General features: G+C 44.3%; 1 protein-coding gene across 2 annotated transcripts in view; it reads left to right on the top strand.

The window, feature by feature from the left end:
* The window catches only part of LOC140194776 (collagen alpha-1(XV) chain-like), a 333,668-nt gene that overhangs the window by 193,585 nt on the left and 113,284 nt on the right, over positions 1-26,799 (top strand). For both annotated transcript variants that reach the window (XM_072252059.1, XM_072252067.1), the window contains exons 10-14: positions 7,585-7,647; positions 12,519-12,599; positions 14,042-14,107; positions 15,817-15,966; positions 26,272-26,334. In XM_072252059.1, coding sequence (XP_072108160.1) covers positions 7,585-7,647; positions 12,519-12,599; positions 14,042-14,107; positions 15,817-15,966; positions 26,272-26,334 — 423 coding nt within the window. The remainder of the gene's footprint in view (positions 1-7,584; positions 7,648-12,518; positions 12,600-14,041; positions 14,108-15,816; positions 15,967-26,271; positions 26,335-26,799) is intronic.

The following is a 26,799-nucleotide window of genomic DNA, read 5'->3' as shown; positions in this document are numbered from 1 at the left end:
TTGTTTTATGCAGAAGTATATTAAAATACAGATAAATAAAAGATCTATAAATTACAATATAAAATATGTTTTTAAAAATTAAATTAAGTAAGCAGTACAAAAGCTATATATATTAGTGTAGTGTATATGTGTTCATCACCCAGTCAGATATCTGATGGCAGAGGGGAAGAAGCTGTTCCTAAAGCCTTGAGTGTGTGTCTTCAGGCTCCCGTAACTCCTCAATGAGAAGAGGGCACGTCCCGATAATGGACGCCGCCTTTTTGAGGCATCACCTTTTGAAGGTGTCCTGGATGCCGGGGAGGCTGGTGCCCACGATGGAACTGGCTGAGTTTATAACTTACTGCAGCTGTTTCTGCTCCTGTGCTGTGGCCCCTCCGCACCAGATAGTGATGTATCCAGTTAGAATGCCTCCAGCGGTATGCCTGTAGAAATTTGCAAATCTTTGGTGTACTACCAAGCCTCCTCGAACTCGTAACGCAATATAGCCACTGTCGTGCCTTCTTTCTAACTGCATCACTATGTTGTGTGGATAATTTCGGAACTGAATTGGGCAACGATCTAGGCATAACACATACCCAAACCTATTCCACCTTAACCTAAAACCTTGAAAATTAGCATAGTGCCATTTTATACTTCCATTTCACCCATTCAATCAACTTTCAAATAAGAGCATAGCCACAGGGTTAAGCCATTTGGCCCATCAAGTCTGCTCCACCATTCCATCATGGCAGGACATCTAACATATTGACTGGCTGCATCACAGCCTGGTATGGGAATACCAATGCCCCCGAATGGAAAATCTTACAAAAATTATTCAATATGGCCCAGTCCATCACGGGTAAAGCCCTCCCCACCAATGAGCACATCTACACGGAGCGCTGTCGCAGGAAAGCAGAGTCCATCATCACAGACTCCCACCACGCAAGTCATGTTCTCATCTCACTGCTGCCATCAGAGAAGAGGTACAAGAGCCTCAGGACGCACACCACCAGGTTCAGGAAGAGTTATTACCCCTCAACCATCAGGCTCTTGAACCGAATTCTCTCTGCCCAGAGGGGATAACTTCACTCGCCCCATCACTACCTGTTCCACAACCTATAGACTCGCTTTCAAGGACTCTTTATCCCATATTCTTGACACTTATTGATTATTTATTTATTTATTTATTATTGTTGTTGTTCCTTTACTTTATTTCTTTGTGTATTTGTTGTCTTTTACACACTGGTTGTCAGCCTTGTTGGTGAGGCTTTTCATTGCTTCTATTAGGGTTACTGGACATCAATTACAATTGCAAGAAAATGAATACCATAGTTGTACATGGTGACACATATGTACATTGATAATAAATTTAATTTGAACTTCGAACTTTGATTTACTTTCCCTCTCAATCCCCTTCTCCTGTCTTCTGTCCATAACCTTTGACACCCCTATGAATCAACTGCTTTAAATATGCTCAGTAACTCGACCTCCACATCTGTCTGTAGCAATGAATTCCACAGATTTACCACCCACTGGCTGAAGAGCTTCCTTCTCATAACTTATGAACTTTCAAAGAGTCTGTCCTCCATGGACTCTGTCTACACTTCTTGTGCTGCCTCGATAAAGCAGACAGCCTAACCAGGAGCATACATCAAAGTAGCTGGTGAACGCAGCAGGCCAGGCAGCATCTCTAGGAAGAGGTGCAGTCGACATTTCAGGCCGAGACCCTTCGTCAGGACTAACTGAAGGAAGAGTGAGTAAGAGATATGGAAGTTGGAGGGGGAGGGGGAGATCCAAAATGATAGGAGAAGACAGGAGGGGGAGGGATGGAGCCAAGAGCTGGACAGGTGATTGGCAAAAGGGATATGAGAAGATCATGGGACAGGAGGCCCAGGGAAGATAGACAAAGGGGGGGGGACCCAGAGGATGGGCAAGGGGTATATTCAGAGGGACAGAGGGAGAAAAAAGAGAGTGAGAGAAAGAATGTGTGTATATAAATAAATAACAGGTGGGGTACGAGGGGGAGGTGGGGCATTAGCAGAAGTTAAAGAAGTCAATGTTCATGCCATCAGGTTGGAGGCTACCCAGACGGAATATAAGGTGTTGTTCCTCCAACCTGAGTGTGGCTTCATCTTTACAGTAGAGGAGGCCATGGATAGACATGTCAGAATGGGAAGGTGATGTGGAATTAAAATGTGTGGCCACTGGGAGATTTTTCCCCCCTCCCCCCTTTTCCTTCTCCCTGTCCCATGATCCTCTCATATCCCTTTTGCCAATCACCTGTCCAGCTCTTGGCCCCATCCCCCCCCCCCAGTTTTCTCCTATCATTTTGGATCTCCCCCTCTCCCTCCCACTTTCAAATCTCTTACTAGTTCTTCCTTCAGTTAGTCCTGATGGAGGGTATCGGCCCAAAACATTGAATGTATCTCTTCCTAGAGATGCTGCCTGGCCTGCTGCATTCACCAGCAACTGTGATGTGTGTTGCTTGAATTTCCAGCATCTGCAGAATTCCCCGTGTTTGCAGCCTAACCAGGGTTAGTTTGATACTGAGTAGGTTAAAATTTGGGCTGAAAGGCCTGTAATGTGCTGTACTTTCTACGTTTATAGGCAAAGCTGGATAGGGTACTTAGTAAGGCCTCACTTGAAGCATTGTGGGGTTTTGGACCACTTATCTAAGAAAGGATGTGTTGACATTGGAGAGGGTTCAGAGGAGGTTTACGAGAATGATCCTGGGAATAAAAGAGTTACTATATGAGGACTGATTGAAGGCTCTGGGCCTGTACTCACAGGAATTCAGAAGAATGGTGGGGGGACTCATTGAAACCTATCGAGTATTGAAATGTCGCGATAGAGTGGATATGGAGAGGGTGTTTCCGATGGTGAGGAAATCTAGGACCCGAGAGTACAGCCTCAGAATAGAGGAACACCCATTTAGAACAGAGATGAGGAAAAATTTCTTTAGCCAGAGAATGAAGATGATGAGAAATTGCTTTAGCCAGATTTCATTGCCGTAGGCTGCTGTGAGGGTCAGATTACTGGGCGTATTTAAGGCAGAGGTTGATAGATTCTTGATTACTCAGGGAATGAAGGGATACGGGGAGTGGGTAGAAGATTGGGGCTGAGTGGGAAATTGGATCAGCCATGATGAAATGGGGGAGCAGACTCGATGAGCCAAGTGGCCTAATTCTGCTCCTGTATTTTATGGTCTGAAAATAAGCAAGAACTTACTACCCCATGCTTCAGACGGAAGGTGAAAGACGGCATCCACCAGACTGGGTTACCAGATATAATGACAGAGTTAAATATACTGCAAATGTTTTTAAAAGTTGGATTTAGATTTGAAAAAGTCTTTTTTAAATCATGTGTGAGTAGAAGCAATTGAAAAGCACTTTCTAAGAAAAGTCATGGCCATGATTATTTAAAAGTCTCCTTTATTCTCCATCTCACGATATTTCCAAGAAGATGACTAAAGCTGAAATTAAATTGTATTGACAAGTACAATTTGTCCTCCACTGTACACCTATTTTTGATGTCAGTGCGGTCCATTTTTAGAGCAAGGCCAAGTTTTTATTGTTGGGAGCTGTCTCACTTGCAAAGCAGTCTACATTACCGACTTGACGAGGTGACATTCAGAGACTGTGGGTTGTCCTGTTGGATCTCATTCAGCCATAGTTACCATGGGCTCCAAAATGCCTCCATGTACCTCCGTGATTGGAGCCATGAAATGTCACAAAGGCTTACACAGTTTAGGAGAATGGGAAATGAACTGGTAAATTTAACGCAGTGTCGGTAAGTGTATAGTCATGCACTTTGGTAGAAGAAATAAAAGCATCAACTATTTTCTAAATGGAGATAAAATACAAAATTCTGAGGGGCAAAGGGACTTTGGAGCCGAGGCTTTATAAAACACTGCTGAGGCCTCACTAGGAGCAGTTTTTGGCCCCTTATCTAAGAAAGGATGTGTTGACATTGAGAGGGTTCAAGGAGGTTCACAAAAATGATTCCAGAATTGAAAGGCTTGTCATATGAGGAGCGTTTGATGGCTCTGACCCTCTACTCACTAGAATTCAGAAGTATGAGGGTGGCCTCATTGAATGTTGAAGCACGTTGACAGGGTGGATGTGGAGAGGGTGTTTCCTATGATGGAAGAGGCTAAGACCAGAGGACATAGCCTCAGGATACAGGGGTGCCCTTTTAAAATGAAAATGAGGAGGAATTTATTTTGCCAGTAAGTGATGAGTCTGTGAAATTCATTGCCAAAGGTGGCTGTGGAGGCCAAGTCATTGGATGTATTTAAGGTGGAGTTTGATAGATCAGGGCATGAAAGGATGTGGGGAGAAGACAGGAGATTGGGGCTGAGAGGGAAAGTGGATCAGCCATGATGAAATAACAGAGCAGGCTTGATGGGCCAAATGGCCTAATTCTGCTCCTATATCTATGGTGGTATGGTCAAAGCCAATTGAAACAAAATCAAATAAATTTACTTACCAGGTGCAATCCTGGTCATATTACGATCAAGGAACGCGTTTGAGCCCGGATATTGAACTTTTTGTTGTTGGACTCCGGCCATGTTATTTGCCAAGGGAAATCTCACATGCAACTGTGGTTGTTGTGTACATCCCTCCCTCTGCCAACCCGACGTCGGTGTGTAACATCACTTATACCATTGGGCACAGGAGTACATTCAGCCAGAGCTTCATGGGAAGTCATTCCTGCCTGTGGCCATCAAACTTTGCAGCTCCTCCCTTGGAGGGTCGGACACCCTGGGCCAGTGGGCTGGTCCTGGACTTATTTCCGTCTGGCATGGTTTACCTATTATTATTTGATTGTTTGTGGTTTTGTATTGCTATGTTTGTACTCTGTTCCTGGTTGGTGCAGCTGTAACGAAACCTAATTTCCCTCGGGATCAATAAAGTACGTCCTTCTACCTACCTATTATCTAAGTACATATACAGAACTGTGTACACAGTCATATACAGACGTATGCAGTCTTAGGCACCCTAGATTTTTTATATGGTTTCAGATGGGATGGCCTCTGCAGAAGCCTGAACTCATCATCATCGAGGCTGTCTGGGGCTAACTGGAGAGACAAGCAAGCTAGGCAGCCAAAGTCTGCAGAAGAACTGTAGCAAGTTCTCCAAGATGCTTGGGACAACCTACCAGCTGATTTTCTTATAAAACTGCACAACAGTGTGTACCTAAGAGAGATGATGGAGTTTTAAAGGCAAAGGATAGTCAATCTAAATAATGATTTGATTTAGTTTTGTGCTGATACTGCTCTTTGTAGTAATTTTTTGATGTTTATTATTTATGAAAGCATCTTCGCCTCAGACTTTTGCACAGTATTGTATGTCACCATATACTCCCTTGAGATTTTTATTTCTTTAGCGATGTAGTGCAGAGTAGGCCATCCCATCAACCACAACCCTGATTAAGCCTAACCTAATCAAAGGACAGTTACAAGGATCAATTAACCTATTAGTACGCCTTTGGACTGTGGGAGGAAACCGGGACACCCAGAGGAAACCCACACATTCCACAGGAATGATGTCCAGAGGCTCCTTACAAAACGGCACCAGAACTGAACTCCGAGCTCGCTGCGCTGTAATAGCATCGCACTTCCAGGCATTTGTAGAGAAAGAAAAATATAAAATAGAAATTATGAAAAACTATACATAAAAACAAAAACTGACAAACAGCCAATGTGTGAAAGACAAATTGAGAAAACAGAAAAATATATGCTGAAAATATGATTTACAGAGTCCTTGAAAGTGAGCCTGTCGGTTGTGGAATCAATTCAGTTTTGAGGTGAGTGAATTTATTCACGCTGGTTCAGGAGTCTGACGGCTGAGGGGGAGAAATGGTTGCTGAATGTGGTAGTGTGGGACCTAAGGCTTCTGTATCTCCCGCCCCGGTGGTAGTAGTGAGAAGAGAGCATGGCCTGGATGGTGCAGGTCCTTAATGATGGAAGCTGCTTTCTTCAGGTCAATGTGCTGAATGGTGGGAAGGGCTTTGCCCCTGATTGGCTGGGCTGTATCCATTACTTTCTGTAGCCTTTTCCATTCCTGGGCATTGGTGTTTCCCTACCAGGCCGTGATTCAACCAGGATACTCTCCACTATGCACTTGTAGAAATTCATCAGAATTTTAGGTAACATGCCAAACTTAAGCAAAGTTTTCAAGAAAATAGAGGTGTTTTCATGCCTTTTTTGTAATGTCGTTTACGTGCTTGACCCAGGACAGATCCCCTGAAATGGTAACACCAAGGAATTTAAAGTTACTGACCCTCTCCACCTCTGATTCACTATTGAAGACTGGCTCATGGGCCAGCAGTTTCCTCCTCCTGTAGTCAATAACCAGTTCTTTGGTTTTAGTGACGATGAGTGAGAAGTTATTGTTGTTGCACCACTCAGTCAGACTTTTAACCTTCCTTGTACATGGCAACACTGGTGTCATCAGCAAACTTAAATATGCGCTGGGACTGTACTTAGCCACGTAATCGTGGGTATAAAGTGAGCAGAGCAAGGGACTGCAGGGGAATGAGATGTCATAGACTGCTCCACAGAGGTCCAAAATGAACTTGAAGGGGCAAATAGCCTTGTTCTTTGCTGAAATTATTCTGTAATTCTATAGTGGGGTGGGGCTTTTTTCTTTGGAGTGAAGGAGAATGAGTGGTGACTTGATAGAGGTGTAACAGATGAATAGAGGCATACGTCGAGTGGTTAGTCAGAGACGTTTCTCTCAGGGTGGAAATGGGTAAGACCAGGAAGCCATAATTTTAAAAATGATTGAAGGAAAATATAGGGGAGAATATCAGAGCCAAGAGTGGTGGATATGTGGAATGTGCTGCCTGGGGTAGAGGTAGAGATTCATTAGAGGCTTTAAAGAAACTCATAGATAGGCACATGGAAGATAGAAAAATGGAGGGCTATGTGGGAGGGAAGAGTTAGATTACTCTCAAGAGTAGGTTATAAGGTTGGCACAACTTCATGAGCTGAAGGCCCTGAACGTGCCGTAGTGTTCTATGTTCTGTGTTCTCACTGCTGCCATCAGAAAGAAGATACAGGAGCTTCAGGACCCACACCACCAGACTCAGGAACAGTTATGACCCCTCAACCATCAGGCTCCTGAACCAGAGGGGATAACTTCACTCAGCCTCACTTGCCCCATCACCGAACTGTTCCCACAACCTCTGGAACTCACTTTCAAGGACTCTTCATCTTGTGTTCTCAATATCTATTGCTTATTTATTATTATTATTTCTTTCTTTTTGCATTTGCACAGTTTATTGTCTTCTACACATTGGTTGCTTGCCATGTTGGTGCGGTCTTTCAATTATTCCATTATGGTTATTATTTTTTGGATTTATTGAGTATGCCTGCAAGAAAGTGAATCTCAGGGGTTTTATATGATGACATATAAGTACTGTGATAATAAATTTACTTTGAACTTTAATTATTTGATCTCAAGGGTCTCCAAAGGATTAGGATTGTCGGGAATCAAGTGTGGTCCTTGTTTAAGTATGGCCTCATGATTTTTTTGTAAGATGAGATAAATAGTCTTGCCTTTTCTTTAAAAACAGTTTTTTTTTTCATTTTCATTTCAGGGCAAACAAGGGTTGCAGGGATTTAAAGGAACTAAAGGTGATCCAGGCCTCAAGGGAGAGAAGGTATGTGATACAATTCTGTGTCAGACCAAGTTACTCAGACTTTGCAAGCAGCCCATCTGTCCATTTGACTTTTAATTTTTTAATGGTTTAAACAAAATAGAAAAGACAGGTGTGATTTAATTAGATATTGTATATCATTAAAATACACAGGACAACTTTTCGACATTCTTATAGATTTTGGACTGCTGATCATGAAAATCACTATGAAATTTCCCTATCATTCACTGTTTTTTTTTAATTGTCTGTATTTGTTATTTCAATTCATAATTCAAGTCAGAATAACTGATGCCAAGATGAAGAAACGTATTTTTGTGGTCCACAAATCAAACAGGTTGTCAATGACAGGCAATTCGAAGAGCTTCTAGTGGGACTGGAGAAAATTGCATGGAAAGCATTGAAGAACGTTGTTGAAAATTTTCTTGACCACTACAGAGCACAAAACTACATGCCGCTGTTTAATAATATGCTTCAAACAGACAAAACCATTAAGTGCAACATTGTCATAAAAGATTCACTTTCTGCATTCCCATTTAGAATGCAAATCTTGGCACTGTCAACAATGATCATGGTGAGGGATTTCACCAGGACTTTGCGGTCATAGAGAAATAATGGTGTCTATCAATGCCGACTGATTATTGTTGGACACTTAAGCGAGAAGCCTCAGACACTGAGTACAAGTGATGAAAAAATAATCAACAAAATGTTTTTAGCTTGAATTGAATTGAATTGACTTTATTTCTTACATCCTTCATTTACATGAGGAGTAAACATCTTTATGTTACATCTCAATCTAAATGTGCAATGTGCAATTTATAGTAATTTATAATAAATATTATGTACAACAAGATAGTCAAAGTAACATAGAAATACAGTTGTGTCAGCATGAATTAATCGATCTGATGGCCTGGTGGAAGAAGCTGTCCTGGAGCGTGTTGGTCCTGGCTTTTAAGCTGCGGTACCGTTTCCTGGATAGTAGCAGCTGAAACAGTTTGTGGTCGGGGTGACTCAGATCCCCAATGATCCTTCAGGCCCTTTTTACATACCTATCTCTGTAAATGTCCTGAATCATGGAAAGTTCACATCTACAGATGCGCTGGGCTGTCCGCACCACTCTCTGCAGAGTCCTGCGATTAAGGGAGGTACAGTTCCCATACCAGGCAGTGATGCAGCCAGTCAGGATGCTCTCAACTGTGCCCCTGTAGAAAATTCTTAGGATTTGGGGGCCCATACCAAACTTCCTCAACTGTCTGAGGTGAAAAAAGCACTGTACAAACCACACCATGATGTGCATACTGAGGAACTTGAAGCTGTTCATCCTCTCAACCCCAGATCCACTGATGTCAATAGGGGTTAGCCTGTCTCCATTCCTCCTGTAATCCACAACCAGCTCCTTTGTTTTTGTGACATTGAGGGAGAGGTTGTTTTCTTGACACCACTGTGTCAGAGAGATGACTTCTCTGTAGGCGGCCTCATTATTATTATGAGGCAGCCTACAGTTGAATTATTCAACAGCAATCAGCATCATTGTGCAATTAAATTCATTATATTCAATAACAGAAGTTAATTTCTTGTTTCTTCAAATTCCTAAGTGATACAAGTAGTCTGAAATTATATTTGTATTCAGTTTCAAATGGTCTCTGGCAAACAAAGAAAAAATCTGAGGAAGCAACACTTCTGAAAAAATTTGTTGTCCAGTGATATTTGCCAAGAGAAGTCATGGTCATGGAAAGACCATGATAGCCTACATCATATGACACAGCACATAACTAACAAACAATATCATAGAATGCAATTAGAAATGCAAAATCCACAATGTGAATCAACATACAACAAAGTTACACAGGCAAAATGCTGAAGGAACTCAGCAGGTCAGGCAGCATCCAGGGAGAGGAATAAACAGTTGACATTTCGAGCTGAGGCCTATCAAAGCTATTTCCATAGACGCTGCCTGACCAGCTGGCTTATTCCATCATTTTGTGTGTGTCACACAGATTCCGCTCTGACCTGACTTCTGTCGCTCACCTCAGGATCTGCTGATCACTTAGGCAGCAGGTTCACAGATAAAATGGTCATTGCCACCCTGAGCTACACCAAGCTTCAGTGGCAGTCAATACATCTCTGTCCATAAATGCTTCTATGTCACCTGATTATGTAAACATAGAACATGGAATAGTACAGCACAGTACAGGCCCTTCGGCCCACAATGTTGTAGCGACCCTCAAACCCTGCCTCCCACCTTAAATTCCTCCATATACCTGTCTAGTAGTCTCTTAAACTTCACTAGTGTATCTGCCTCCACCACTGACTCAGGCAGTGCATTCCACGCACCAACCACTCTCTGAGTAAAAAACCTTCCTCTAATATCCCCCTTGAACTTCCCACCCCTTACCTTAAAGCCATGTCCTCTTGTATTGAGCAGTGGTGCCCTGGGGAAGAGGCGCTGGCTATCCACTCTATCTATTCCTCTTATTATTTTGTACACCTCTATCATGTCTCCTCTCATCCTCCTTCTCTCCAAAGAGTAAAACCCTAGCTCCCTTAATCTCTGATCATAATGCATACTCTCTAAACCAGGCAGCATCCTGGTAAATCTCCTCTGTACCCTTTCCAATGCTTCCACATCCTTCCTATAGTGAGGCGACCAGAACTGGACACAGTACTCCAAGTGTGGCCTAACCAGAGGTTTATAGAGCTGCATCATTACATTGCGACTCTTAAACTCTATCCCTCGACTTATGAAAGCTAACACCCCATAAGCTTTCTTAACTACCCTATCCACCTGTGAGGCAACTTTTAGGGATCTGTGGACATGTACCCCCAGATCCCTCTGCTCCTCCACACTACCAAGTATCCTGCCATTTACTTTGTACTCTGCCTTGGAGTTTGTCCTTCCAAAGTGTTACCACCTCACACTTCTCCGGTTTGAACTCCATCTGCCACTTCTCAGCCCACTTCTGCATCCAACCAATGTCTCTCTGCAATCTTCGACAATCCTCTACACTATCTACAACACCACCAACCTTTGTGTAGTCTGCAAACTTGCCAACCCACCCTTCTACCCCCACATCCAGGTTGTTTATAAAAATCACGAAAAGTAGAGGTCCCAGAACAGATCCTTGTGGGACACCACTAGTCACAACCCTCCAATCCGAATGTACTCCCTCCACCACCACCCTCTGCCTTCTGCAGGCAAGCCAATTCTGAATTCACCTGGCCAAACTTCCCTGGATCCCATGCCTTCTGACTTTCTGAATAAGCCTACTGTATGGAACCTTGTAAAGCTCAGGCACAACTAGGAAGGCACGTTAGTGTAGTGATCAACATAATGACCCGTGTCCAGTTCTGCCGCTATCTGTAAGGGTGTGAATTCATGGCACAGGAGGCTGCGAAGGCCTAGTCATTGGGTATATTTAAAGCAGAGGTTGATAGGTTCCTGATTAGGGTGACAAGGGTTATAGGCAGAAGGCAGAAATGGGGTTGAAAGGGATAATAAATCAACTATGATGTTCCAAAGGGCCTAATTCTGTTCCTGTGCTCTATGATCTTATGGTCTTATGGTTTTCTTCAGGTGCTCCAGTTTCCTCCCACATTCCAAAGATGTACAGTTAGTACATGTGCAGAAACTGAGGAAAACACACCATAAGACATAGGAGAGGAATTAGGCCATTCAGCCCATCGAATCTGCTCTGCCATTCTATCATGTCTGATTTATTATTCCTTTCAACCCCATTCTCCTGCCTTCTTCCCCTAACCTTTGATGCCCTGACTCATCAGTAACCTATTAACCTCCGCCTTAAATTACTCAATGACTTGGTCTCCACAGTCATTTGTGGAAACGAAGTCCACAGACTTGCCAACCTCCGGCTAAAGAAGGTCCTCCTCATCTCTGTCCTAAAGGAGCACCCTTCTGTTCTGAGGCCATGCCCTCTAGTCCCAGAATCACACACTACAGTAAACATCCTCTAAGTGTTTACTCTTTCTTACCCTTGCAATATTCGATAGGTTTCAATGAGATCCCCTGTCATTCTTCTAAACTCCAGCGTGTACAGGCCAGAGCCATCAAACACTCTTTATACATTAATCCTTTCATTCCTGGGTTCATTCTCGTGAATCTCCCTGGAACCCCTCCAATGCCAACACATTCTTTCTTAGAGAAGGGGCTCAAAACTGCTCACAGTATGGAGTCTGACCAATGCCTTATAAAGCCTCAGCATCACATCCTTGCTCTCACATTCTAGTCGTCTCGAGTCGTCACCAATGGGAGAACAATGTACTTTAACCCTGCAGTTGCATTCAGAGAGGCTGATGGCTGATCGTGGTGAAGCAGGGAACGTGTTACGTGTGCACCAGTAATCACAGCAATGATTCTAGCTGGAAATTTGCTGGGTAGACATTACCCACCCAGAAACCTGCCTTTTCCAAAATCTCCCTTCTGGAAAAGTCAATCGGACTATTAAAACAAATACTTCACGCCACCTTAAAAATTTCTTCCCCAGGCAATTAATCTGATCAACCATTCCAGCTAACCACCCCACCCCCTCTATCTATTACCACAGTCACCGCACTGACTGTAAACACCTTAAACTACTTTTTATTACACTGTTTACATCGTAAATACATGCTAATGTTTATGTATTTATTCTCATACTGTATAATTGTTGAATGTTGTTGGTTTTTTGGTGCGTGTTGTGCCCTGACCAACACACACAGCAAATTCGCAATTTGTGTGAATGTATATGGCAAAGAAAGTTGATTTTTTTTCCCATGATTTGCCGCGAGTGAACTAAAGGCTGGATTGCCCTGCGGCTTTGCTTTCCGAAATGTCGTTGTGAGTTGCGTGGCGACTGACCACTGTCTTCCACTCTCTTCAGGGCGACCCAGGGATCGCTGGTTCACCAGGACCTCCTGGCCTGCCGGGACCACCTGGACCACCTGGCCCACCACCAAGGCTCGTGAGTGAAGTTCAGCACACACTGAAAGAACTGTCTGTAACCAAGCCGATCACCATAGCTTGCTTTAGTTTAGTAGGCTTCCACTTGTTACTGGTGATGCACCTGGAAGTCACGCCATGTGCCACTGCTTACGGAATGACCTGTGTGCTCAGTCCACATCTCATTGTCCACACTAGGACACTGAGAGTGAGGGGTTTTTAGCAGTGAGGGTCGGAATGACAGGGGTTCTGCTGGTAACACCATAATCAATGATTTAGATAACGGAATTGATGGCTTGGTAGCAAAGTTTCCAGATGATATGAAGGCAGGTGGAGGGGTAGGTAGTGCTGAGGAAGCAATGCGATTTGAGCAGGACTTAGACGAATTGGAAGAATAGGTAAAAAAGTAGCAGATGGAATACAGTGTTGGGAAATGTATGATAATGCATTTTGGTAACAGGAACAAAAGCACAGACTATTATATAAATGGGGAGAAAATTCAAACATCAGAGGTGCAGAGGGACTTAGGAGTTTTCGTGCAAGACTCCCGGAAGGTTAATTTACAGGTCGAGTCTGTGATAAAGAAGGCAAATGTAATTTGGCATTCATTTCAAGGGGAATAGAATATAAAAGCAAGGAGATAATGCTGAGACGTTATAAGACACAAGTCAGGTTACACTTGCAGAATTGACAACAGTTTTGGGCCCCATATCTCAGAAAAGACATGTTGTCATTGGAGAGAGTCCAGAGGAGGTTCACGAGGATGATTCCGGGAACGAAGGGGTTAACATATGAGGGGTGTCTGGCAGCTTTGGGCCTGTACTCACTGGAATTTAGAAGAATGTATGGGGATCTCATTGGAACCTACCGAATGTTGGAAGGACTAGATCAGGTGGATGTGGAGAGGATGTTTCCTGTAGTGGGGGTGCTCTGAACTAGAGGGCACTGCGTCAACATTGAGGGATGACCACTTGGAACAGAGGCAAGGAGGAATTTGTTTTAGCCAGAGAGTAGTGAATCTGTAGAATTCTCTGCCACAGGCAACTGTGGAGGTCAAGACCGAGTGTATATTTAAAGTGAAAATTGATAGTTTCTTGATCGGTCAGGACATCAAAGGATATGGTGAGAAGGCAGGTGTATGGGGTTGAGTGGAATCTGGGATCAGCGATGATGGAATAGTGGAGTAGTCTAGATGGGCTGAATGGCCTAATTCTGCTCCTATGTCTTATGGTCTTATGGTCATAAACACAGGAGCAGGATCAGGCCATTTGGCCCATCGAATCTGTTCCATCATTCCATTATGGCTGATCTATTTTTCCTCTCAAATACATTCTCTTGCCTTCTCCCTGTAGCCACGTGTACTGGCGTGTCAAACACATCAATTAAATTTTGATAGCTATGGAAAGATTATTCTTGCCCTAAAGTGCATGATTAGGCTTTTAATTTTTCTCTGTCCTTCCCCAGACGAAGTTCATCGATGCTGATGGTTCTGGACTAGATGACAGTGACCTCGCCAGGGAGATGATTCAGGTTGCTATTTCACTTACAGGGTCTGGAGGACTCGACTAGGAACGAGCTGGTGTTATTTCTCTCTCTCTCTCTCTCTCTCTCTCTCTATATATATATATATATACACACACACATACATGCTCCAAGTGAGGCCTCACCAGTGCTTTATAAACTCTCAACATTACATCCTTACATTTATATTTTAGTCCTCTTGAAATGAATACTAAATGTCACATTTGCCTTCCTCACCACAGACTCAACCTACAAATTAACCTTTAGGGTATCCTGCACAAGGACTCCCAAGTCCCTTTGCATCTCTGATTTTTGTATTTTCTCTCCATTTAGAAAATAGTCAACCCTTTCATTTCTTCTACCAAAATGCATGACCCTACACTTTTTAAGGCAGAGGTTGATAGATTCTTGATTGGTCAGGCCATTGAAGGATATGGTTGAAAAGCCGGGGATTGGGGCTGAGAGGGACATGGGTCAGCCATGAGGAAATGGTGGAGCAGACCCAATGGGTCAAACGACTTTATTCTGCTCCTATATTTGATGGCCCTATGAATAAAGAGCAATACCTGGACCCAGAGTGCAGCATTAATATTGTTTGCTGGTATTTCACAAGAGTCGAGCCCAGAGCTGGCATAGGCACTATAACCTATTTCATAAGACATGCCTTTGGTCCAGGCATCAGTCTGGTAAATCGGTTTGCACCTTCTCTAAAGATTCCAAATCCTTCCTATAATGAGGTGACCAGAACCAAACACAATCTTCCAAGTGTGATTTCTCTGGGATAATGAACGAGGATTTCAGGTTTACTAGAGTGGTTACCAAGAATGGAAAAGCCTACAGAAAGTAGTGGATAGAGCTCAGCCATCACAGGAGAAGCCCTCCCACACCTCTGAGCTCATCTACAAAGAACACTCCCACAAGAAACCAACACCCATTCTACTCTCTTCTCACCACTGTATACTCTGTTCATGTTCCATAGTCTTTCAATTTCCTCTTTTAATTCAATATATTTCTGGTGTCTTTCACTTATTGATTTCTGCAAGTTATGTTTGATTGAAATGGCTATATCTATTAAATGAGTTGTTCTTGCTTATTCATCCTGTAAAATTAAATCCAGATGGTTATTAGTGATTGTCCTATCTGTAATAACGGATCAGTCGTAATATAATTTGTGGGACTCTGACTCGGAAACTGGAGAAGGCTTGTATGGATCCTTTTATGAGTTTGTATTTTAAAGCAAGATTTTTTTGTGAATGATGTTTGCCTCTTAATTGTGCCCATGTAAGTAATCAGATTGAGTTAAACAGCTGCAGGATCCTGTAATGTGTTGGATTATTTCAAGTTTCTTTGGTATTTTCTGCATTTATTGGTCTTTTATTATGAATTTTGATCATTTTTTTATGTTAACCACCCGGTCCTATATTACCACAAGGAAGCCCTCTGTTTCTAGGACGAGGTCTGCTACTCTGAGCCAGGTGTTCAACGCTTCCTTGCTGATGTCTATTCTTATTATTTTTGTATCTGCACACTTTTTCTTCTTTTGCTTGTCAGTCTTTGCGTGTAGCTTCTCATTGATTCTGCTGTATTTCTTTGTTCTACTGTGAATCCCTGCAAAGAAATGAATCTCAAGGTAGCATATGTACTTTGATACAAAATTAACTTTGAACTATGAACTTTGACCCATTACTACAAGTGTAGCTGTCTGTGCCCATCCGCAGTGTCCTCCAGGACCGCCAGGCCCCCCGGGTTTGCCGGGACTGCCAGGAAACCCAGCTCCACCTGAAGCCGAGAACCCAAGCCTCGTTGGTGCCCCGGGTCCACGCGGTCCTCCTGGTTATCCTGGACAAGACGGAGGTTCGGGTCAGCCAGTAAGTAGATGCCACGTTCATCCATTCCTTGGTATTCGTCTTCCTCGAGACTGCTTTCCTTTCCGTTCCTGTTGACTGCCCAGAATGGAACATCTTGCGGGCATTTTGATGAAAGAACAAGCAGTTCTGGTAAAGTATTCATAGAGTTGTAAAGCAGTGCAATAGAGAAGCAGACCCTGCAGCCCATCTAGTTCATGACAAGCCAGTCTGCTTAGTCCTATCAACAGGCATCCAGACAACAGCACTCCATACCCCTCCCATTCATGTTCCTATCCAAAGCTCTCCATGTTGAAATCAACTCCGTAACCACCACTCGCACTGGCAGCTCGTTGCACACTCTCACCACCCTCTGAGTGAAGATGTTCGCTCTCAGGTTTCCCCTTAAACATTTCACCTTTTACCTTGAACCATTACTAGTCTCATCCAACCTCAGCGGGAAAAGTCTGCTTGCATTTACCCTACCTACACTCTTCATAGTTTTATATTCCTCTGTAAGGTCCTCCCTCTTTCTCCTGATCTTCGGGGAATTAAAGTTATCTGGGTTGTTCAGATCTACTCCTATCAGACAAGAGAACAATCTTTGTTTGGTAAACCCAAGAGATTCCGCAGGTGATGGAAATCCAGAGCAACACACACAAACTGATGGAGGAACTCAGCAGGTCAGGCAGCATCTATGGAAAAGAGTAAACAGTCGACTTTTTGGGCCAAAACCCTTCATCAGGACTGGAAAGTTATTTGGAATTGGTTTATTGTTGTCACATCTACCAAGATACAGGGAAAAACTTGTCTTGCACAATATTCATACAGATCCAATCATTATACAGTACACTGACTGGAAAAAGGTAAACCAATAACAATGCAGAGTAAAGTGTAAAATCTACAGAGGAAGTCATGGCAGAGCAGGGATGGCTGAAGTTTCTGAGAATAGTTCACAAGGTGCAGGATAGATATGTCCCACAGAAGAAGGAGTACTCAAATGGCCAAGGTAAGCAACTGTGGCTGACAATGGAAGTTAAGGACTGCATAAAAGCCAAGGAAAGGGCATGTAAGGTAGCAAAAGTGAATGGGAAGCTGGATGATTGAGAAGCTTTTAAAATCAAACAAAAGGCAACTAAAGCAGCTATAAGAAGGGAAAAGATGAAATATGAGGGCAAACTAGCCAATAATATAAAGCAGGAGACCAAATGTTTTTTCAGTTATATAAAGAGTAAAAGGGAGGTGGGAGTTGATATTGAACCTCTGGAAAATTATGCTGGTGAGGTAGTAATAGGGGACAAAAAAATGGCAAATGAACTTAATGGGTACTCTGCATCTGTCTTCACTGTGGAAGACACCAGCAGTGTGCCAGAAGTCCGTGAGTGTCAGGGAGCAGGAGATTTACAGGAGATTCTGGCAGTTTTGGCAGCTGGACTGTGCAATCAAGTCAATGAAGATTTGAATAGCTCAGACTCAGCAGAAAGCAGCTGATTGGGCAATTGAGGTCACGTGACCAAGCAGTTTGAAAAGCCCAGACAAATAAATAGAGGGATAGCTCAAGCGGAGCGGCCAGTGAGTGAGCGAACCAGTGAAGGAGTGGAGCTTTTGAGGCTTTGACTCGAGAGGCTTCGACGAGAAGAGGCAGAGGACAAGCTTGCTTGCAGTTAGTCTTTACAATGCCTCCTGAGATGGTGATGTGCCTCTCACGTGAGATGTGGCGGTCTTGGGGGAACTCCCCTCTCCCGCAGAGTCAGATCTGTCAGAAGTGCATACGGCTGGGCGATCTGGAAGACCATGTAAGGAATCTGGAGCAGCAGCTGGATGACCTTCAACTCATAAGGGAGAATGAGGCAGTCATAGATGAGAGCTACAGGGAGGTAGTCACACCTAGGATGTCGGAAGCAGGTTGTTGGGTGACAGTCAGAGGGGGGAAAGCGAAGGTGAGCAGACAGGTAGTGCAGAGCACCCCTGTAGCCATTCCCCTGAATAATAAGTTTACCGTCCTGGATACTGTTGGCGGGGATGACCGACCAGGTGTGAGCCACGGTGGCAGAGCCTCCGGCACTGAGTCTGACCCGGTGGTGCAGAAGGGTGGGAGGGAGAAGAGGAGAGCTGTCGTCATTGGAGACTCTATAGTCAGGGGAGCAGACAGGAGATTTTGTGGACGTGAGAAGGACACCCGCATGGTTTGTTGCCTCCCGGGTGCCAGGGTCCGGGATGTCTCTGACCGGGTGCACGACACCCTGGTACGAGACGGAAAGCAACCAGAAGTCGTGATACATGTTGGGACCAACGACATAGGCAGGAAGAGGGATGAGGTCCTGAAGTGTGAGTTTTGGGAACTAGGCAGAAGCCTGAAGGACAGGACCTCAAGGGTGACGTTCTCAGGATTGCTGCCAGTGCTACGTGATAGTGATGGTAAGAATTGGAGGAGATAGCAGTTGAATGCGTGGCTGAGGAGTTGGTACAGGGAGCAGGGTTTTAGATTTTTGGATCATTGGGATCTCTTCTGGGGAATGTTCCATACGGTAGGCTTATTCAGAAAGTCAGAAGGCATGGGATCCAGGGAAGTTTGGCCAGGTGGATTCAGAATTGGCTTGCCTGCAGAGAGCAGAGGGTCGTGGTGGAGGGAGTACATTCAGATTGAAGGATTGTGACTAGTGGTGTCCCACAAGGATCAGTTCTTGGACCTCTACTTTTCGTGATTTTTATTAACGACCTGGATGTGGGGGTAGAAAGGTGGATTGGCAAGTTTGCAGATGACACAAAGGTTGGTGGTGTTGTAGATAGTGTAGAGGATTGTCAAAGATTGCAGAGAGACATTGACAGGATGCAGAAGTGGGCTGAGAAGTGGCAGATGGAGTTCAACCTGGAGAAGTGTGAGGTGGTACACTTTGGAAGGACAAACTTCAAGGCAGAGTACAAAGTAAATGGCAGGATACTTGGTAGTGTGGAAGAGCAGAGGGATCTCGGGGTACATGTCCACAGATCGCTGAAAGTTGCCTCACAGGTGGATAGGGTAGTTAAGAAAGCTTATGGGGTGTTAGCTTTCATAAGTCGAAGGATAGAGTTTAAGAGTCACGAGGTAATGATGCAGCTCTATAAAACTCTGGTTAGGCCAGACTTGGAGTACTGTGTCCAGTTCTGGTTCCCTCACAAGAGGAAGGATGTGGAAGCATTGGAAAGGGTATAGAGGAGATTTACCGGGATGCTGCCTGGCTTAGAGAATATGGATTATGATCAGTGATTAAGGGAGCTAGGGCTTTACTCTTTGGAGAGAAGGAGGATGAGAGGAGACATTATAGAGGTATACAAGATTTTAAGAGGAATAGATAGAGTGGATAGCCAGCGCCTCTTCCCCAGGGCACCACTGCTCAATACAAGAGGACATGGCTTTAAGGTAAGGGATGGGAATTTCAAGGGGGATATTAGAGGAAGGTTTTTTACTCAGAGAGTGGTTGGTGCGTGGAATGCACTGCCTGAGTCAGTGGTGGAGGCAGATACACTAGTGAAGTTTAAGAGACTGCTAGACAGGTATATGGAGGAATTTAAGGTGGGGGATTATATGGGAGGCAGGGTTTGAGGGTTGGGACAACAATGTGGGCCGAAGGGCCTGTACTGAGCTGTACTGTTCTATGTTCTATAGAAAACATCCAGCACAATACAGGCCCTTCGGCTCAAAAGCTGTGCCAAACATGTCCTTAACTCAGAAATTACCTAGGGTTACCCATAGCCCTCTATCTTTCTAAGCTCCATGTACCTATCCATGAGTCTCTTAAAAGACCCTATTGTATCCGCCTCCATCACCATCGCCGGCAGCCCACCCATGCACTCACCACTCTCTGCGTAAAAAACTTACCCCGACATCTCCTCTGTACCTACTTCCAAACACCTTAAAACTGTGCTCTCTCGTGCTAGCCATTTCAGCCCTGGGAAAAAGCCTCTGACTATCCACATGATCAATGCCTCTCATCATTTTATACACCCCTATCAGGTCTCCTCTCATCCTCCATCGCTCCAAGAGGAAAAGGCCAAATTCACTCACCCTATTCTCATAAGGCATGCCCCCAGTTCAGGCAACATCCTTGTAAATCTCCTCTGCACCCTTTCTATGGTTTCCACATACTTCCTGTAGTGAGGCAACCAGAACTGAGCACAGTACTCCAAGTGGGGTCTGATCAGGGTCCTATATAGCTGCAACATTACCTCTCGGTTCCTAAACTCAATCCCATGATTGATGAAGGCCAATACACCGTATGCCTTCTTAACCACAGAGTCAACCTGGGCAGCAGCTTTGAGTGTCCTATGGACTTGGACCCCAAGGTCCCTCTGATCCTCCACACTGCCAAGGGTTTTACCATTAATATCATATTCTGCCATCATATTTGACCTACCAAAATGAACCACCTCACACTTCTCTGGGTTGAACTCCATCTGCCACTTCTCAGCCCAGTTTTGCATCCTATCGATGTTCCACTGTAACCTCTGACAGAACTCCACACTATCCACACCACCCCCAACCTTTGTGTCATCAGCAAATTTACTAACTCATCCCTCCACTTCCTCAACCAGGTCATTTATAAAAATCACAAAGAGTAGGGGTCCTAGAACAGATCCCTGAAGCACACCACTGGTCACCGACCTCCATGCAGAATATGACCCGTCTACAACCACTCTTTGCCTTCTGTGGGCAAGCCAATTCTGGATCCACAAAGCAATGTCTCCTGGGATCCCATGCCTCCTTACTTTCTCAATAAGCCTTGTAGGGGGTACCTTATCAAATGCCTTGCTGAAATCCATATACACTACATCTACTGCTCTACCTTCTTCAATGTGTTTAGTCACATCCTCAAAAAATTCGATCAGGCTCGTAAGGCACAACCCACCCTTGACAAAGCCATGCTGACTATTCCTATTCATAAAATACCTCTCCAAATGTTCATAACTCCTGCCTCTCAGGATCTTTTCCATCAATTTACCAACTACTGAAGTAAAACTCATTGGTTATTGATTTCCTGGGCTATCTCTACTCCCTTTCTCTTTCTCATTGGAACATACCTATGCAGGACTCCACACAAATATCCCCTGAACATTTGCCACATTTCTTCCATACTTTTCCCTGAGAACATCTGTTCCCAATTTAAGCTTCGAAGTTTCTGCCTGATAACCTCATATTTCCCCTTACTCCAATTAAACACTTTCCTAACTTGTCTGTTCCTATCCCTCTCCAATGCTATGGTAAAGGAGATAGAAGTGTGATCACTATCTCCAAAATTCTCTCCCACTGAGAGATCTGACACCTGACCAGTTTCGATTCCCAATACCAGATCAAGTACAGCCTCTCCTCTAGTTGGTTTATCTACATAATGTGTCAAAAAACCTTTCTGAACACACCTAACAATTTCCACCCCATCTAAACCCCTTGTCTAGGGAGATGCCAATCGATATTTGGGAAATTAAAATCTCCCACCATGACAACCCTGTTATTATTACATCTTTCCAGAATCTGCCTCCCTATCTGCTCCTCGATGTCCCTGTTACTATTGGGAGGTCTATAAAAAACACCCAGTAGAGTTATTGACGCCTTCCTATTCCTAACTTCCACCCACAGAGACTCCGTAGACAATCCTTCCATGACTTCCTCCTTTTCTGCAGCCGTGACACTATGTCTGATCAGCAGTGCCACGCCCCCACCTCTTTTGCCTCCCTCCCTGTCCTTTCTGAAATATCTAAAGTTTGGCATTCTAAGTAACCATTCCTGCCTCTGAGCCGTCCAAGTCTCTGCAATGGCCACAACATCATAGTTCCAAGTACTGACTCACGCATTAAGCTAATCCACTTTGTTCATAATACTCCTCGCATTAAAATAGCCACACCTTAAACCATCAGTCTGAGCGCGTCCCTTCTCGATCACCTGCCTATCCTCCATCTCGCACTGTCTCCAAGATTTCTCGTTTTGTGAGCCGATCACATCTTCCTCTGTCTTTTCAATTCAGTTCCCACCGAATTCGGTTCCAGAATCTGTTGGAATTCTTCGAGGAATTAACAAGCAGGGTGGACAAAGGAGAGGAAGTGGATGCCATTTACTTGGATTTTCAGAAAGCATTTAATAATGTGCCACACATGAGGCTGCTTAGCAAGCTAAAATTCTATGGCATTACAGGAAAGCTACTGGCATGGATAGAGGAATAGCTGACAGGCAGGAGGCAGCAAGTGGGAATAAAAGAGGCCTTTCCTGGTTGGCTGACTCCCAGAAGGTTAATTCACAGGTTGGGTCTGTGGTAAAGAAGGCAAATGCAATGTTGGCATTTATTTCAAGGGGAAACATAGAAACATAGAAAATAGGTGCAGGAGTAGGCCTTTCGGCCCTTCGAGCCTGCACTGCCATTCAGTATGATCATGGCTGATCATCCATCTCAGAACCCTATACCTGCCTTCTCTCCATACCCCCTGATCCCTTTAGCCACAAGGACCATATCTAACTCCCTCTTAAATATAGCCAATGAACTGGCCTCAACTGTTTCCTGTGGCAGAGAATTCCACAGATTCACCACTCTCTGTGTGAAGAAGTTTTTCCTAATCTCGGTCCTAAAAGGCTTCCCCTTTATCCTCAAACTGTGACCCCTCGTTCTGGGAATAGAATATAAAAGCAAGGAGATAATGTTGAGCCTTTATGAGACACTAGACAGGCCATGAACTGTTAAAATTGTCAACAGTTTTAGGCCCTATATCTATGAATGACTGTGTTGTTGTTGGAGAGAGTCTAGAGGAGGTTCATGAGGATGATTCTGGGAATGAAGGGGTTAACATATGAGGAGCGTTTGGTAACTTTGGGCCTATATTCGCTGGAATTTAGAACAATGTGGGGGGATCTCATTGAAACCTACCGAATGTTGGAAGGACTAGAGAGGGTGGATTTGGAGAGGATGTTTCCAGTGGTGGAGGTATCCAGAACTGGAGGATACAGCCTCAGAATTGAAGGACATCCTTTTATAACAGAGGTAAGGAGGAATTTTTTTAGCCAGAGAGTAGTAGATCTGTAGAATGCTCTGCCACAGACTGTGGTGGGGGCCAAGTCTGCGGGTATATTTAAGGCAGAAGTTGATCGTTTCCTGATTGGTGAGAGCATCAAAAGATATGGCAAGAAGACAGGTGAATGGAGTTGAGTGGGATCTGGGATCAGCCATGATGAAATGGCAGAGCAGACTTGATGGGCTGAATGGCCTAATTCTGCTGCTATGTCTTATCATCTAAAGTGCAGTGCAGATAAACTATAAATTACGAGAGCATAACAAGGTAGATTGTGAGCTTGAGAGTTGATTTTTATCATACAGTGCAATATTTCACAGATTTATACTGCACGACAGAAGCTCTTCCGAGGCCTAGTGGTAGGTGCTTACAGGTTTTTTATCATCTTCCTCATGGGAGAGAGGAAAAGAGAGGAAGGGTGAGGTCGTTGATTATGCTGACAGCTTTACTGAGGCAGTGAGATGCACAGACAGAGTCCTTGGAGGGAAGGTTGATTACTGATATGTGCTGAACTCTGTCCACAATTTTCTTCAGTCACACACGGAGCAGTTACTATACCAAGTCGGAATGTGTCCGGAGACTATGTATTCTATGATGCATGGATCAAAATTGGTAAGAATTGACAGGGACTCGCTGAATTTCTTCAGCCTCCTGAGGAGGTAGAGGCACTGGGTAGCCCTCTTGGCCGTGAGATCAAAATGGCTGGACCAGGTATTTAATCCAAGAGAAAATTCAGCCTGTTCAATTTATCAAGATTGTGATTCCTAATGGTTAGCTGCACTGTGATGTTATACTGCTCTGGCAAGTACGTGTTCTGCATTAATCTGGGGCAGTGCAAATCCAAAATGAAGCAAAACTGTGCATCCATGATGGCTTGTGGAAGGTGACATCTCTTTGTTCTGAGAAGCTATGCATCATGTTTTTCTTGGTAGCTGAAACCCAGCATGCATATTTATAACTCATTCAGAATGCCAGCTCCTGTCCTTCACATCTGGTTCAGTTACTAAGCCCTGCGGAACCATTTCGACTGACAGGAGAAGTGGCAGAGGAGGGTTACTAGTGCCTTAAAAACCCGTCACTTTGGGCAGATGGGGCTTGTCAGCCGTGGTTGGCAACTCATCTAGGAGAGAGAAATCTCTGATCTCAAACCTCTGCTGCCTCGCGGCTATACCCACTCATGGGGGAGATTTTGGGGGTAAACCCCAAGGGAAAAATCCGCTGCTGGGACAGATGGTGGATGGTGGTACGAGCAGCCGGTGTATATCACAAGTCCTGGTTATGCGACCAACCACTGGCAGGCAATCTCTGAAGAGTATTGATAATGGCTGGGGTCACCCATCTTGTAAAGACACTGCCTTGAAGAAGGCAATGGCAAACCACACCCGTAGAAAAATTTGCCAAGAACAAACATGGTCATGGTAAGACCATGATCACCCACATCATATGACATAGCACATAATGAATGAATATAGGCATCCATTAATCTCGTGAGACAATGGATTTGCATCTTGGAAGGTTTCCAGGGCGCAGGCCTGGGCAAAGTTGTATGGAAGACCGGCAGTTGCCCATGCTGCAAGTCTCCCCTCTCCACGCCACCGATGTTGTCCAAGGGAAGGGCATTAGGACCCATACAGCTTGGCACCGGTGTCATCGCAGAGCAATGTGTGGTTTAAGTGCCTTGCTGAAGGACACAACACGCTGCCTCAACTGAGGCTCGAACTAGTGACCTTCAGATCACTAGACCGACGCCTTAACCACTTGGCCACGTGCCAACACAATGAATGAATAAATGTTTATGGATTCTTTGTCCATTCTGAATCTGATGGTGGAGGGGAAGATGTGGTTCCTGAAACGATGAGTGTGGGTCTTCATAATAACGAATTCTTCCTCCTGCACTCGATAATCAGTACCTGGGCTTCTCTATTCAATACACTAAGCCCACAAAGTTGAAAGCAGAGTAATGCAAATAGCTGAGCAACGCACGCAAAATGCAGGAGGAACTCAGCAGGTCAGGCAGCATCTATGGAGGGGAATGTACAGTCAGCATTTTGGGCCAAGACCCTTCATCAGGACTGGAACATCAACTGTTTATTCATTTCCGTGGATGCTGCCCTAATTACTGAGTTCCTCCAGCACTTTGTGTGTGTTGTTCCGGATTTCAGCATCTGCAGAATCTATTGTGTCTCCAATACAAAAAGCTCCAGGGTTGTGAGAACGGACACGGAACTACCAAGTTTGCAAAGAAGTACGGTAGCAGCAATTAGAAAGGTGTTATTGTCAGCATTATTTTGCAGTGTGTTGAGCATCAAGATCATGTTGCAATACTGATTTTGTAACGTTGCAAGTAAGAAAATTTATCCCCTCCCCCTTCTCCCTTTTTCCATTCCCCATTCTAGCTCCCCTCTTAACCCTTCTCTTTTCCTCACCTGCCTATCATCTGCCATTGGTGCCCCTCCTCCATCCCTTTCTTCCAAGGTCCACTCTCCTCTCCTATCAGATTCCTTCTTCTTCAACTCTTTACCTTTTCCACCTATCACATCCTAGCTTCTTACTTCATCCCCCCTCCCCTAACTACCCATCTTCCCTCTCACCTGACTTCACTTATTACCTGCCAACTTCCACACCTTTCCCTCCCGCCACCATCTTAATCTGGCTTCTTCCCCCTTCCTTTCCAGTCCTGAAGAAGAGACTCAGCCCAAAGCATCAACTGTTTGTTCAATTCCATGGATGAAACGTAGAAACATAGAAAACCTACAGCACAATACAGGCCCTTTGGCTCACAAAGCTGTGCCGAACATGTCCTTACCTGAGACATTACCTGACGTTACATATAACCCTCTATTTTTCTGAGCTCCATATACCTGTCCAGAAGTCTCTTAAAAGACCCTATCATAGCTGCCTCCACCACCGTTGCCGGCAGCCCATTCCACGCACTCACCACTCTCTGTGTAAAAAACTTACCCCTGACATCTCCTCTGTACCTACTCCCCAGCACCCTAAACCTGTGTCCTCTTGTGGCAACCATTTCAGCCCAGGGAAAAAGCCTCTGACTATCCACACGATCAATGCCTCTCATCATCTTATACACCTCTATCAGGTCACCTCTCATCCTCCGTCGCTCCAAGGAGAAAAGGCCGAGTTCATTCAACCTGTTTTCATAAGGATACTGCCCGACATGCTGAATTCCTCCAGCATTTTTTGTGTGATACTCTGGATATCTGCAGAATCTCTTGTGGTTGCAATGCTGAGGTTATGATATGTTGCCTTGCCCTCTATTAAGATACTGTTCATTTGTTGCAGGGTCCAATAGGATCTCCAGGAGTGGATGGGACTTCTGGCAAACCAGGATCCAAAGGGCAAAAGGTAAGTCATGAAAACACAGTGAGGTGAATGAGTGTGTAGTCCCAAACTGGTCTCCACAGTGAATTTTTATCAGAAAGTAAAGGCAATTTTCCCATACCATTCAAATATTTCATCATGTTTATATGCGTTGCTGACCTACATAAACCTTCTTCATGATAAATCTAATTCATCTTCTTAGCCAGTCTATAATCCTCCATTTTTTTTGTTCACCCATGTCCTATCTAAGTTTTTTTTAAATGTCTGCCTCTACCAGCAACCCTGGCAGTGCGTCTCTCATCTCTGTGTAAGAGACCTACTTCGACATCCCTCCATACTGAGTTTACACACTTCTCTGATACTGGCCAAAGCCACCCTGAGAAAAAGATGATGATTGTCTACCCCATCTATGCCTCTTATACACCACTATCAGGTGACTCTCATTCTCCGACACCTCAAAGAGAAAAGTCCAAGCTCACTCAACCTATC

The sequence above is a fragment of the Mobula birostris genome, chromosome 1 (genome assembly GCF_030028105.1).
Source record: "Mobula birostris isolate sMobBir1 chromosome 1, sMobBir1.hap1, whole genome shotgun sequence".
Taxonomy (NCBI): Eukaryota; Metazoa; Chordata; class Chondrichthyes; order Myliobatiformes; family Myliobatidae; genus Mobula; species Mobula birostris.
Note: the sequence above shows the minus strand (reverse complement) of the source record. Positions and strands in the feature narration are given on the sequence as shown.